The sequence below is a fragment of the Hippocampus comes genome, unplaced genomic scaffold (assembly GCF_001891065.2).
Source record: "Hippocampus comes isolate QL1 unplaced genomic scaffold, H_comes_QL1_v1.1 scaffold63, whole genome shotgun sequence".
In the NCBI taxonomy this organism is placed as follows: domain Eukaryota; kingdom Metazoa; phylum Chordata; class Actinopteri; order Syngnathiformes; family Syngnathidae; genus Hippocampus; species Hippocampus comes.
The window spans coordinates 685,383-700,773 of NW_017805987.1; the positions used below are offsets into that span (position 1 = coordinate 685,383).

At 47.8% G+C, this 15,391-nt stretch overlaps 1 protein-coding gene across 11 annotated transcripts in view; it reads right to left on the reverse strand.

Moving 5' to 3' along the window:
• The window catches only part of nav3 (neuron navigator 3), a 231,640-nt gene that overhangs the window by 109,965 nt on the left and 106,284 nt on the right, over window positions 1–15,391 (reverse strand). For 5 of the 11 annotated variants that reach the window (XR_002170733.1, XM_019891771.1, XM_019891769.1 and 2 more), the window contains exon 1: window positions 10,441–10,971. The exons of 3 other annotated variants lie outside the window; for them this stretch is intronic. Coding sequence is in view for 7 of the 8 variants with exons in the window: in XM_019891771.1 (XP_019747330.1) it covers window positions 10,441–10,698 (258 nt within the window). In the remaining variant the exon portion in view is untranslated. Of the gene's footprint in view, window positions 1–10,440; window positions 10,972–15,391 lie in introns of those variants that run through there. 3 more of the 11 variants (XM_019891774.1, XM_019891777.1, XM_019891770.1) reach the window with 2 other exon arrangements.

Consider the following 15,391-nt stretch of genomic DNA (forward strand, 5'->3'; position numbering starts at 1 on the left):
TATAAGAAATGACATTGCGATTTTGCAATCATTTCAACAAGAATGGAACAGACGACAAATGGCTGTTTTTAAGACACGTCGCAAGGAAGCGGTGACAGCTCCGATGAAGGCTGAAGTGACAGCTGAAACTGTCAGCCAGGTAAGAGTTGAAGAGAAACTTCACCTAAAAAGACCATTGTCTCGAAAAAAAAAACAAAAAACTTTCAACCTAATTGAACAAATAGTTGACTTGAGTGATTTCAAAACTCGTAATCCATCAATTGGTTGTGAACAAGTTCTGCGAAGAGACGATTAAAAATTTTTCGGCATCACTGTCGTAACGACCCACCGAGGGAAAACGTGACTCCATAATAATGCAGATCGGGATGGGGATTGAAATCCAGTTCTTTTGAGGACTGGTTCCAAGTCATTCGAATCTTTGGAATCATTGGTCAGTCCAATTATTGATTCCTCTCGATGAGGGTTTTTGATTCTAAACATTTCCAAAATGGCTACTTTCAAGGAACGATACTTTGCATTCCGGCAAGCTACTTTTTGAGAAGCGAAAAGGAAGGTGTGTGGCCACCGCCAGCGTTCTCCAGATATCCGTCAATGTGCGGAGGTTTGTGAGCTGTGGGAATGGACCTTTCGACCCGTTCTTCCTCTCTCAAGAGTGTACCTGGGAAATGATTTGTGGGATCGACCGGGAAACGGTCTGCGAGTCCCATGAGCGGCAGTGCGAGCGGTGGCCAGGTAAAGTCCCGACATCTCGATGAAGGACAGGGCGGAGGAAGCGAGCCCGCCGGCCGGCCACAGTCGATTTCGAGTCACTCTACCTTGGATGGACTCGTACAGACAGAGGTGTGATGCATAAATAACTGGCTGGGAATGGAACGTTTGGAAGCAGGTCTTCCTTTTGGCATCTGTTTGTATTGAAGCTGACTGGCCAAGTGAGGCATTTCATCTTTCCCACACTTCGAAGACTCGCAGTCCAAGGGTAACTCCCTCTCTTTCCTGCTCCTCCTCCTCCTTTGCGGTCTGGCCTATTGTGTAACAGTAACGCTGCTCTTGCTGCCTGTGCCAAAAAGGATTCGTACCCCCTAGACACCGTAACTCAAAGCCTTCCCACCCAAAGACTAATGGACTCTGTCAGGCTCGCGGAAATAAGTAGCAGCCAACCTCGTTTGCCGAACGAGTGAAGGGAAGAAGAGGCAACGTTGGTTGCGTGGCTTTTTATATTTCGATAAATCTTCTCACACATCTGCGGTGATGAAGAGGTGGATTTTAATCCAGTGTTGGTCAAAAGTTTGCAATAAGCCGCGGCTAAAACGCTTCAAGTGTCTTTCGCGTAGTTTGTTCATGATACAAAGCTGTGAGGAATTCCCCAATTCATCACCTGGTTGAGACTCCATCCAACTCGCAATCACGCAGGACGATCTTGGCATGGATTTTAGAACCCCACCCTCAGTTCACTTCCTTTCTTTCTGCTGGCATGCACTTCACACTTTGACGACAGTGACCTGCCGAGAAATATATCGGGACCTAATGCCACTGACACCACGATTACGATTTCCCCACTCCAGCGAGACGCAAAACTTTTTCCTTCCGAGCACTTCTGATTTCCTTCCCCCCGGTTAACCTCCACCCCCCCGCCCCCCACCCCCGAGCTTACATTGAGCGTTTCCCCACCACGAGGCGAAAAGGAGGCAGCCAGATGCTGAGGGGCGATTACGGCTCGAAACCTGAATGAGGTGCCTGCATCTGCTTTCAATCCGGCGGCAAGTTAACTCCGACCAATGCGCGGGGACTAAATGATTAAAGAAGCAGCTTTCTTGCTACTACTTTCACGAGGCTCCCTTTCTTATGCGAGGGTTCCCGCAGGAGTGGACCAGTCTGCCGTCGACATTGAGGACAGCAGAACAAACAAATGAGGGTATGAGAAAGTCGGCCGCATCTTCCCTCGACTCTTCAACTGTGTGCATGACAACAGAAGACTAGACTAGAAGTGTCATTGGTAGTGTAGTGGGTCACATAGCATGCGATTGGCTCGTAGTAAGTCCCGGTGACCCTGAACAGGATAGATTTGTCCAATAAACGGCTTGATGGATGATCTAGAACAGGGGTGTCAAACATACGGCCCGTGGGCCGGAACCGGCCCCCAAGGAGGTTCGTCGGGGCCGCAGGCTAATTTAAAAGTGAAAAACATAAAAGACACGGAATGAATATTTTTAATAAGCTGCAATTGATGGATCATCCGCTCGGGGGAACACTGTTTTGATCAGAGAAGAAGACAACAGCAGCAGTCTCAGTCTGCTAGCGAAAGAGCATTAGCATCACAGCCGTATTTCGACACTGACTTTGTTAAACGATGCATGATGAAGGCGGCTGAACTTGTATGTCCCGAGAAGCAACAAGTTTTTGCCAATATTAGCCTGACGAGCAATACTATACCAGAGAGGATTTCGGACCTATCAGCAGATTTAGACAGCCAATTGAAACAGAGAGTCCAGTCATTTTGTCAAATGTTTTGTAAAAAATATGTTCATTAAATTTCAACATTTTCCTCATGTTCTTCTGCTTCTTTCTACCAAAACAAAGGAAAGACATGATATTTTGGTATAATTTTAATGGTCCGGCCCACTTGACATCTCCCAACGCCATATGTGGCCCACAATTGAAAATAAGTTTGACACCCTTGGTCTAGAAGGTGTTTACGCTCTGGATCATTGTTGAAATGTCTTGAAATCAAATTTCCAATCGAGTCGACTGACTATTGAACAAAAACAAAAAAATAAAAACAGATGTGCGTCATATGATCGAAGCGTTTCATATTTGAGAGTACTTCTTGAAAACGTCCGGGCCAAGTGATACAAAGGCCTCTTTGGTTTCATCTGTGGGCAGCTGACTTGATTTGGACAAGCTATTGGTGGGGGGGGGGGGGCAGTCAGGATCCAAATCCAGGGAGATACAAGGAAACTATTGTCGTCAAGTTCTTAGTGTCTTCACGTTACTCTGCTCCCATTAACCTATTAGAAGGGGAAAAGTATGCTAATCTCCCCAAAGTTTCTGGACCACCGCAAACGTAAACGTTGAATCTATTACAGAGGCACTGGCCTTCCAAAAACGGAGCCAATTCATCTCTCCTTCAGCACTGATACGCCTTTAAATATGCCAGAAATATTTTACAAGACAGCGGGGAGATTTATAGCCCGAGTGGTATAAATGATTTGCAGACTTCTGCGCGGCTCGGACGTGGGTGGAAGTATGGAACGGCACAAAGCCTTCGACGACAAGGCCAACAGGTTGGAAGAGAAAAACGAAAGGGGGCTCCAGAATACCTCACAGGATGCACCGACAAAAATACACGGCTGTTAAAAGCAAACGCGTGGCCTTTATGTGGCAATAACGCAACAATATGAGCCGGCGAAGAAAGCCAAATTCCGCGTCCGTGTTAGTGCGTCACGAGACAAATCCGGTGAGAAACCGCGCCGTGGCCAAAACAGCAGAGCTTTATTGGCCGTTTGGGGAGCCCAAGGGGAGGAGGGAGGAACCATCCAAGCTCCGGAGAGACCGTCAAGGGCTGGCAGTTCATCCGATAATGTTAACACACTTTATGGGCAAGGTTAATGCACTGGAAGAGCAGAGGAAGCAATATAGCCATATTGAATTTTTTTTTTTCCCGATGGAATATGGTGTGGTGGTTGGATACAAGATCTGGACAAAGTTCATTCATTCACTCATTCATTTTCCGATCCACTTTATCCTCACAAGGGTCGCGTGGGGTGCTGGAGCCTATCCCAGCCGTCTTCAGGCAGTAGGCGGGGCACACCCTGAACCGGTTGCCAGCCAATCGCAGGGCACACACAGACAAGACAATCATCCGTGCTCACACTCACACCTAGGGACCATTTAGAGTGTCCAATCAGCCTGCCGTGCATGTTTTTGGAACGTGGGAGGAAACCGGAGTACCCGGAGAAAACCGACGCAGGCCCGGGGAGAACATGCAAACTCCACAAAGGGAGGCCAGAGCTGGAACTGAACCCGGTACCTCTGCACTGTGAGGTCGACGCTAACCACTGGACCACCAGGCCGCCATGGACAAACCTACACACTATATTTATGCCTGGAATCTGTCGTATGGTTCTCCATCCCCCCCATTCAGATTCATGCTTGTCCCCCAGTTCAAGAGACTAAACTGACAAAGTTCCACTTGCAAATTTACAAAACCATAACCACTCACTGGGACACGATTTCAACCACCCAAGGAGATGCCGAAGTCGAGATTGATGTGTGTTCTTCTGATGTCAGACGGCTGTACTAACTTCAATGGAACGCCATTTTCTTTGTTGTTGTTTCATAACAGCAAGACCCCTGAATGAAGTTCCATCCAAAAAAAAAAAAAAAAGACAAGGACAGGACTGGCCTGTGGATTAGGTGTCAACATGGCCAATAAATCTGATTCTGATAATAAACAAGGGTCTGAGTACTCCCACAAATATTTGTATGAATGTTTTCTAATGCTTTTGTTCATGCTTTAGCAATATGGAGATTTCTTTTGGGTCTCAAAATGCACGTCCGAGTCGAGTTTTTCACTTGGCGTTTACATGAGCCAGACAGAAGGAACATGTGCATAAAACATAATATAAAAAGACGACAACCTTGGATTGACCAAAAAAAAATAAATAAAAAGTCAAGTAGTAGGATCGTATTTGTTGGTTGGGAGTGCTGATGTGTCCAAAAGTCACATTTGAAAAGGGAAAAAGAAAAAAAAAATGGTTCAGTTAAGCTCAGTATAAAAGCCCCTGCCAAGGGAGGGCGCGGAAACAAACCGCCACCCGCTAAGCCACCACAGCCGGCTTTGCATCCAAACATCTGCACGTGAGAGCGGCTTTTGCGTTCCATTTCTTGGTCAGAAACTCCACGACAGTTAAAAGCCTTCAAATGTAACCAGAGGACCAGCAAACGGCAACGCGCAATGAAACTGGTGCAAACACCCGGCAGCTGCAATTGTAAATGTTTGACTTCACGGACGGAGATGAATCTTTCCTGAAACTTTCAGGCGCTCGCCTTATGGGCTGAAAATTGCTAAATGTTCACCGTCCGTGCAAGCGCGAGCAACTACCTGGAGGCGAAACAGTGCAAAGTGCGATTTCTGGAGCAGAGCGGCGGCGTAGACTCCACATTTAATTCATCCGGGAAGGAACTTCTTTTAAAACAACCACTTAGTCACCTTTTGCTTTTGTTTTTCTTTCACTGCTTTGTGGCGAACGCTATTCTGCCAGTTTTTTTTTTTCCCCCCTTCGTTTTTTATGACCAGAAGCGTATTTGGTGCTTTCATGAGAGGAACCGGTTGCCTCTAAATGTCCGAAGTGTGAAAGGAACGCAGTAATTGTGTCGATGGCGAATGACCTACCACCGCTGCGGGTACGTAAAGCAGCGAGTCAATACCGCAGCCGCAGCTCTGGCCTAATTCAAAACATCAGCAGCCATTCTCCGTGCATACCTAAAAACCACACATACACATATACACACACTGCCTTTGTAAGCATGTGTTATGGCACGCTTCGCGACTCCACACAATGCAGCGATAGATTAGAAACAGGATAAACCGGAGAAGGCCATGACGGTGAAAAGGTGACGCGCTCATTCAACAGAAAACGGGTGACAGCTGGATTGACAGAACTGGGCCAGGTGCGCGTTTAACCCGCTTTCGGGCCACTCGCGATCGGAACCCCGGGAGGGACAAAGAGAACAGGTTTGACGGCGGAAGGGCAATCGGTTAGGAGGCGTGAGGGAATGTATGACAAACTTCAGCGTACAGGTACAGGAAAATATCAGGGAGTGGAAATAAAGTGAGGCTCCTGTTTGCAGAAGAAGAAAAGAAGAAAAAAAATGGGAAGGAATGCTGGCAATCGGAAAGACTGCGGGAGACAAGAGTGGAAAAAAAAAAGAGGTGGTGGGATATAGTGAAAAAAAAGGAGGGGTCGAGAAAGGAATGAAGATCATGCCAATGTATGATCGATTTTGCTTCTTGTTCAATCAATATTGAGAGGTAGAAGGTGCAATTCCTTTCCATCAGTGATTCCCAACCACACTTTTAAACAAGCCTGACTTCAAACTAGTAGAAGCTGTGTGTGTGTGTCCAGAGTGTTACTGTATGTCAGTTGGGGTCGGACACCCAGGAACCATCCGTCCCCTCCACGTCCAATCGGCGCCGTTTTTTTTTTTTTTTTTCCCCCAGGCCGCAAACATCAGAGCGAAACCTCACAATGTGACGAGAAAGTAACGGGCCAGCGGGGAGCTTCGCCTTCGCTTTAATCTCAAAGTTATTTATTGTATGATGGCGCCTCAGGCCGCGGAAATGCATGACGAGGTGGTGCGAGCCAGCTTAGCCTGGGTGTCCTTAATGAAGAGACTTTCAACCACATCAAGCACCCCCGATAAAAACAAGTGCAACGTCAAGGATTTTCGGGTTTTTTTTCCCTAGAAATGCTCGGCAAAAACGTCTTTGACAGCGAGCTTTATGTCTCTTTTTGTCTTACCGTATTTTCCGCACTAAAAGGCGCGCCAAAAAGCCTTCCATTTTCTTAAATGCTCACAGCGCGCCTTAAAATCCGATGCGCCTTGTGTCTGGTCATTACGGTAATATGTCAACCCCAAAATGGCTTCTTGCGGTAAAATATGGTAATTAATCTGTAGGGAGGGTGTTTTGAACCGGTGTGGCTCGACTGCAAACAACCGTGTGTGTTCTCATTCGACATTTAAACAACGAGGTCCCCATACACGGCAGGGAAATCAAATACCGTCCTTAAGATGGTCGTTAAAAGCATCGGAAAGGACTGACATCGGATCGTTCTGTTGGCGTTTCCTTGAGCGTAGCTCCATCTGGTGGATGCATTGTAGATTGCGACTTATAATGCGGTGCGTCCAACAAAAATTACAAAATAGGCCATTCATTGAAGATGCGTCTCATAATCCAGTGCGCCTTTTAGTGGGTAAAATATGGTAATTAATCTGTAGGGAGGGTGTTTTGAACCGGTGTGGCTCGACTGCAAACAACCGTGTGTGTTCTCATTCGACATTTAAACAACGAGGTCCCCATACACGGCAGGGAAATCAAATACCGTCCTTAAGATGGTCGTTAAAAGCATCGGAAAGGATGTTATTTTGACCAATATTTCCCCCCCTTTTTTTAAATTGTCCTCTGCGTCCTCTGTTCACACGTGGCCTCTGATTGGCCGAACTCAAAATTACAAAATAGGCCATTCATTGAAGATGCGTCTCATAATCCAGTGCGCCTTTTAGTGTGGAAAATACGGTAATTCGTCTGCAGGGAGGGTGTTTTCAACCGGTGTAGCTCGACTACCAACAACCGTGTGTGTGTTCTCACTCGAGATTTAAAACACCGAGGTCTCCACACACGGTAGGGAAATCAAATCCCGTCCTTAAGATGGTCGTTAAAAGCATCGGAAAGGATGTTGTTTTGACCAATATTTCCCCCCCTTTTTTTAAATTCGTGCGTCCTCTGTTCACACGTGGCCTCTGATTGGCCGAACTCAATGCAGACGTTTTGAAGCATGTCACTCCTTCGCTAATCTCGACGTCCGACCAGAGCGGCGCTCACTCCTCCGTGATTTGTGTTCCAGATACAGTTACCATACAGACCACCCGTGTCATATGAAGTTCCCAACCCGACCCCCCGCCGGCTTGCCTCTGTTATTTCAGCAGTGTCAGAACCATTCAAAGAGAAGGGAGGTTTAGACCCAACCGAGCCCGGGGGGTTGGAGACAGCACGACTATGCATTGAATGTTGGCACGATGGGCTCGATAAATCTCTCACTGGTTGTTCTCTTGCAACATCAATACGCCGCCTGTCGCTTCAACTACCTTTCAAAATGTCTTCACGCTAATCCATATGCATCAATTGAATACTTCCCGGATATACTCACAACGGCATATGCAGATACTTAAAGCATCCCTATGGGGCTCATAAATACACATCGGGGGCGGAAGGAATTCATTTTCGGACGTTGCCTAAACAAATTCCTGAGTTGGCTGCAGGGTTTGGATTCAGAGATTTATCATCTGGGCGATATGAACATCTAATTGCCGGTCTGGTGAGAGTAAGTGTGACAAAAATCACGGACTCGCTGCGGAATACATACAGTTCTGGGTCTGGTTTATAGTTTACCATACATTAAAGTCATATTTTATGTGTATTAAACAGTGTGCAAGAAGTTCAAGACTTTTGGAGGGTACTCAAGAAAAAGAAGTCTGGGGAGGGGGGATGGTAGGAGCGGGGGGTTATATGTTACCCACTCGGTCACGTTTAACAATATTACCTGCCTTCTTCCCAGAAATCCAGAGTCAGCGAGCACAATCGTCTGCTGCGTCGAGAAGTGAGACAGCAGACTTTGTTTATGCTCGTCACCCTTGGGAGCACGAGCGATATCAACAGGAAGCTTTGAAGTGAGTGGGTGAGTGCATCTGGCACTTGCGCTTCCGAATAATACTTTTTGGACTCGACTCTTACAAGAGCCGTTCCAGGATAACAGTCGATGCCAAACGGAAACCTTTGGCTGGCAAGGAGCTGGCATTCGCAGTGAAAGACGCGCTCACCGGGAAAAGGTTAACTATAGTTGAAGAGACTTTGCTTACCTCAAGGGCGGTGGCACTGACACTCCATTAAAGCCCAGTCAACTCAACTGTGCTCTTCATTCCGGCTCGTCATCGCGCAAGCGCCAGAGGCGAGAGACTAATTTGAGCTGTCAGAAAGGAGAATACGCCGGTAGGAGCCAACGTCGGCCCTTGTTCTCATCTTCTTCATCCTGGAGCGTCTGACAGGTAAAACTCAGACGAGGGCTTTTTATGGGGAAGCATCCAAAGAATACAGGTGATGTATCAAAAAAAAAAAAATGCTAACAGGTCTACAGAGTAATTCAGGCCCATCTGGTTGGCTGCCTAAATGGGCTGTAGAAGCCATCGAAGCAGGGGGAAAAAAACCCCAAAACAAATACATTCTTGCTCTTCGAGCGACAGCACCCACCTGAAGACACTCACGGAATCGGAAGGGTAGAGCTGTCACTCAACATGCGAGGATGACATCATCCCGCTGACACGAGCTCAAGTTTGAACGGTGCCCAAAAAACTGAATCTCATCTGACAGTTTAATTGCGTCCCTCTTAGATGAGCTGATAGGCTCCCTTGCGCTTGGTTCCGGCGCACCTCATCCTGAAGCCAACATTGCCGCAACTTTTTTTTTTTTTGAAACGGTATCTGCGAAACGCAACGAATCCAAACACAGAGGGGAAAAGAGTGCATCTTAAAAATCACTCCCTTCAATTCGTAAAAGACAGCCTGAGACCTACCGCAGACCTCTGCAAACAAACATCGGCACACCAGCGGAAAAAATAAATGAACATTTTTTGAAAAATGAGTATTACAGTTATTGAAGGACAACATAAAACACAATTAAGCACCACTTCCTTACAGCCATTTCCTGAACCTCAATGCAACTGGGGGATGCAACAATAATTTTTCCAAGCTTGACTGGACTAATTCACCAAAACCAGTTTTGCTGGAGTTCAGGCTATGGAATGGCTAAACAAATCTGTCGAAATACATTCTGTTCCTCCGGGAACAAAAACAAGAGATATCGGGAGTTATGTGAACAAGCTGCAAGTGAATTTTATTCTCAGCAGTAAGTTAGAAGCTAAAACCCGTCTTGTCAGCCCCCCCCCCTCCCATTTTACACTGACCCCGAAAGGCTCAGAGTCAGTCACAGCCATGCTGTGAGGATTTAGAAGCGGGCCAGGGAGCGCCGACCCAAGCTTTGATGTCTCCGGCCCGCGTTTCCTCCCGGTCACGAGGAATCTCCGCTGCTTTTGTTTGCTACCTGGATGTCTTAAAAGCGTTGAAAGGAAGAGGAGGACGGACGGACGGACGGACCGGCTGCAGTGGGAATGTTTCAGTTCGTGTGCTCTGACAGCTTGTGACGAGGTGCTGCCGAAAGTAACTTGGCGGGGATTTTTGAAAAGTGACCACGCCTCTTCTGCCGCAGCCCGAGAAGGCAAAACAAGGATCTGTGCGGCAGGGGGAAACTCTCTGTGGGTCTATTGCACCACTTTTAGGTAACTTAAGAGTACACTTTGGCCATGTCAGATCGTAGAAAGTATATCCAGACAAGGAAATGACTTCCTTCCCACAAAGCACTTCAATTCCTTTGCTGTGATCCGAAAAATCTTGACTAAATGTAACACCTGATTCTTGCAAATGACCCAGATACTGACAGGGCATCAGGATGAGGTAACCCCCATCCACACCAAAGGCAAACAGCATCACCGGGGATGACTAAATCCGCGTGCCAGAGCTACACATGCACCTGCTCGACCCGACATGGAAAACGTCTTCACCGTGAAGATTTGTGAGAAACGCGAAAGAGATGCTCGGTGTGAAACCAACCTTGCAGATCCTGCTCTCCTCAGTTTCCGCTTTGGACTTTCCCTCGGGTGTCCTCGCAGACTGGTATTCGGACTTGACTGACAGCTGGCAGGAGAGCGCTGGGACGCCCTCGCTAGCTTTGAGCTCCTGCTGCCGGGCCATGTAAGCGCCGTGTGAGGCGGCAGCGGCCCGGATGGCGCTTGGGATGGGGAGAGCGGTGTGTACCGGCTTCACCGCGGAGGGTTGCCTGAGCTTGGAGGCGACGCCAACTACAGGCATGGTATACTTGCCTCCGTTTCCAAAACTATAATAAAAAGAGTGGGACTCGCGGGTCCCGTGACGGGAAATCGAAAAAAAATAACGGATTGGATGGGGAGGGATTGAAAAACAAAAAAAAATTCAAGGAAAAAAGAAAAAGTTAAAAAAAAAAAAAAAAAAAAAAAAAAAGGAGCAGTTGCCTCTCCGAGTGAGAGGAAAGCAACTGCGCTCGCTCTGCAGCCCCAGAGCGAGCAGGACATACAGAAACTGAGACGGCGACTCCTTCTTCCTCCAATTCACTCCCCTCCTCCTTCTCCTCCCACAAGCAACTCTCCACCCCTCGCCGCCTTCTCTCCCCTTTTTCTCCCTCACTCACGCTCTTGCTCACTCGCACTGTCGGCCAGCGCGCCGCAAACTCGGCCGGAGCGGTTCAAGGGGACACGAACTCCTCGTAGGGAGAACCGGCGCTCGGCAACACGGTGATTAAGAAGACCTCACAGAGCGTGTTTGCTCGTGTGCGTCTATTGTGCGGCTGTGTTTTCCTGAATATAACTGGGCATCGCTCTCGCTCACTCAGACTGAAAGTAGCCACGCTTTCTGCTCAGCTATATGTGGAGCAGTCCCCTCTTGGGCCTAAATTAAGGCTTGAAGGAAGAAAAACGGAGACATCCATCTACATCCACGAGGAACATTCTTTTCTCATTTCTGGTTCCTGCATCGGTTTTCACAATGATCAACCATTTGTCACAGCGCACAAGTGGTTGGTAACGTCTGCCTCACAGTTCTATAAGGTTCAGGGTTTGAATCTCAGCTTTGTCGCCCAATGGTGACAAGCGTTAAAGCAAATGGCTGGATATTTGGTAAAACTCGCTCAAATAAACCACAATTTAGTGGAAGATCATTTAAGACTCAAGACTAAAAAAAAACCCAAAAACCTTGCTTCCAGGGTAAGCACTTTGTACTCACAGAAAAGAAATCCTACTAAATTCAAGTGAGAACAAGTTCCAAAAAGATGCTTCCCTCGAACCGACAAAACCAAAAATGTCCAAACCATATTCAAGCAAGCACCAATGCAATCATACCTGGGAACAGGTTTGGACAAGTGGCATCCCCCTTTTTAAACTCGCGGAGGCCGAATTGCCATTACAAGCTGCCATCGTAACCTGACAAGAGAGCAAGCGTGAAGAGAAGGACGCCCAAGCCAAAGCGTAAAACGTTGCCGCTGACGCGGCAAAGTCAAACCTTTCAACGCTGCACTGCAGCTAAGAGTCATAAACTGGAAGAGACGAGAAAAGGCACACACATCATTAGTTGCACGGACCCGCAAAACTCACTCTACAAGGCATACTTGTCACCTTACTTAGGAATCAGCACAGTGTGAAACAATGACTTTACACCCCGTTGCATCCTATTCACATTGCCATTGAGAAATCTTTGAAAAGTCAGTGGCCCTAACATGGACCCCGGAGGAGCACCGGCTCCAACGTGTTTCCAATCATGCACCGGGGGCGATCGTGACAAGCCTAAAACAACAGGACAGCAGGTAAATGAGTGGCAGGCGTCCAACTTTGGCTCTCTGTGTGCCGCTGCCTGCAGTGCTGCAGGCATGGGGAGGGGAGCTGACTTGGCCAGCGTCCAACTTCTCAGGACTGTCTGGAAAGCCGCCTTTGACGAGCTCCCATCTCGGCGGGTCGGTGAGATGGGTTTTCGTCAAAGATACGAGAAAAAAAAACAACCCACTCACACATTCGACGCAGGAAAATAAGATGTCGGTTGCTGAGAGGCGGCCAGATACTCGCATGATCAAAAAGCCGGCTGGGTAACATAGCACTGATTGTCGTTATTTAATACCAGAGAAGAGATCCAAAGTCAACACTGGCAAAGCAGATCTCAGATTTTCTTCTATCTACGCAAAACTCCGGCCAAACTACATTTTTCGACAAAATGTCACAGCCAACTGTGCCGTAGTTGAAATGTCAAAATGAGAAGTTGAGCACATTTCATGATCATAGCAATACATTTCAAAACTCATGAGGTGAGTTGAAGAATGGGCAGCGGTTCCCGAAACGGGATCGTCTTTTGTGTTATTTTTAGTGTTCTGCAAAAACAAAAAAATCGTGTCTATTAGCACATTTCCAGTCAGTCATATTGGAATCAATAATATCGGGTTTATTATTTGTTTCACATGCCAGGGCGCGATACCGCACCGGTTGATGTGTGTGTGCACAAGTAGAGGGGGTGTCCGAATGAAAGCTACCGCCCAGGGTCACGTGACTTCAGAACTGTGACTGTGAAAACAAACACTCCAGGGTGCTGGAGATAAGAGGGAGGGGGGGTCGAACACCTTCTGCCCTCCCAGCATGCACAGGCACACACGGTGCTTAAACACATCCCCTATGGGAGAAGAGATAGATATACATCCACCTGGGCCTGTCAACACTGAACGCTATCAGCGAACCGCACGTCGGACAACATGGAAGCTAAAATAAACAGGCCGCAAAATGCCCCCCGCCCCCCCTTCGCTTTCATCGACTCGTGCCTTTTGCTGTTTCGGATTCACACACACACAAACACACACACATTCCTGTACCTCACTCAACCTTTGGCTTCGCCATGGTAAACTACCCGCGCACTAAACACACATCAAACAAGGACAAGAGAGTTGAACAAGGACTCAAAAGCTTCTCGAAATAAACCGAAAAATGAATATTGGAAAGAATCATACGTCCAGAACAGCAAACACCTGTAAATTGTCAACAAGAGCAGCTCATTTGAACCTCGGCCGTGCGTCCCTGGAGTAACGACGCAGCTTAAGCCTCATTAATTTCCAACGTGTGGGCAAGGCACACATGGCTTTTAACCTCCAACTCGCGGGCTTGTAAATATGGGGACGGCTTGTTTGTTTGCGCATCTGATAAACACATATTGCGATCATCTGGGGTTCCTCGGAACTCGCCCTCATTAGCGCCGAGCCTCGTTTCAAATGTCAGCTTTTTTAACGCCGCCGTCTGATTAAAGGGGACGTGCTAAGGAAAAAAAATATATATAGCGCCTTCAGCCCGGAAGCTGGCAGGGTGTCAAAAGGCCCCGATGTGAGGACGATGCCACGCCATTCGGCGGACGCGTTTTTACGTACAGCTGCGTGCATCCACTGTGCAACATCTCATTATCTTTGAACGTTTGCTTGCTTGTTAAGGGTCCCTGTAAACATGAAGCCGAAACCTAAAGACTGTCCTTTACTGCAAGACAAAACAGCTTGAGGGGATCCGCGCTGTGTTTTGATTTATGCGACATTGAGGAGGAGGAGAAAGGCACGCAGAGGGAGGGGAATTGGTTGTGTGTGTGGGGGGGGGGGGCAGTCATGTAATTGTACATGGTGACCCACGGAGCAACTATTTGGGGGCTTTCTGAAAAGGTCCAAGGATGTGGAGTATGTGCGTGACAAGACAGCGCCGGCCGGTGGGAGTTCCTGTCCTGACACAAACTGGCGGCTGTGCATCCTGTTGACGAGCGGCACCCCGACCCTTAACACCCCCCCCCCCCCCCAACCGCCTTCAGACTGCTGCACCTGTGGACACGTAAAAGCCAAGTCGCAGCACATAAGGCAACAGCTGGAAGAAAAGAAGGTGCGTCACAGATGTCAACCACCTTTTTCTTGGCGCATTCTGTTGCCCTTCAGCTTAGCACGATCTCATTTTTTTTTTTTGCTTTTTTTGTTGAGAGACTACCAAGAGGCTTGTCGGTATTCTCGACGCAAATCAGGCGTCCACTTTAAGGCCCTCCGTAGTGACAACGAGGGATCTGTAATTAGAACAAAAGAGCGCCGTGACATTGTGCTCTCAACTTGGTGGATTCACTGGAGCACTTCAAGCGATTTACGTCCCAAAATCTCACATCACCGTGCCCCAATAGTCCGCCTAAGTACAGGTATGGACAGTTTTCCTCGACACAGACCCAGCGGCCACTTGTATTTGCATGATTGTAACCGGGACCGCAATCTAATTAAAAGGTTACAATGACTTTGAAAGCCATACCCCCCGCCCCCGCCCCCCTGAATGGCAGGAGCTTTATTTCGGTCTTTTAGTGAAGGAAGTGAATCAAAATGGGGAGGAAAGGGCAAATTCCGAAGCTGCCAAAAACTGCCTAATCCCTTCCTACTTCCTATTTGGCTTGCTGCCTTCAGACAAATGGCCATGTGAGGATCTAGTTTGATTCCCCCACCCCCTACCCCCACCAGATAGGTACTTCCATTCTGAGATTGGATTCGAAGACTAAGCAAGTAAGTGGAAACGTAAGAAAAAATAAATAAATACTGAGCATCAGTTTGCGTTTTACTGGTTGTGTCTTTATAAAGAACAGGGAGCTAAGAGCATGAAGCTTGTAACTCCTGCTCGCGTCACTCTGATGAAAACTAAACAGGGCTGAGAGCGGCGACCGACGCCAACTCCCTCGTGCGGCCTTGATCATTCTCTCGCAGTTCGAAGACTAAGCAAGTAAGTGGAAACGTAAGAAAAAATAAATAAATACTGAGCATCAGTTTGCGTTTTACTGGTTGTGTCTTTATAAAGAACAGGGAGCTAAGAGCATGAAGCTTGTAACTCCTGCTCGCGTCACTCTGATGAAAACTAAACAGGGCTGAGAGCGGCGACCGACGCCAACTCCCCCTGCGGCCTCAATCGCCCCCCCCCCCACCCCCCACCCGCCACCGCACTTT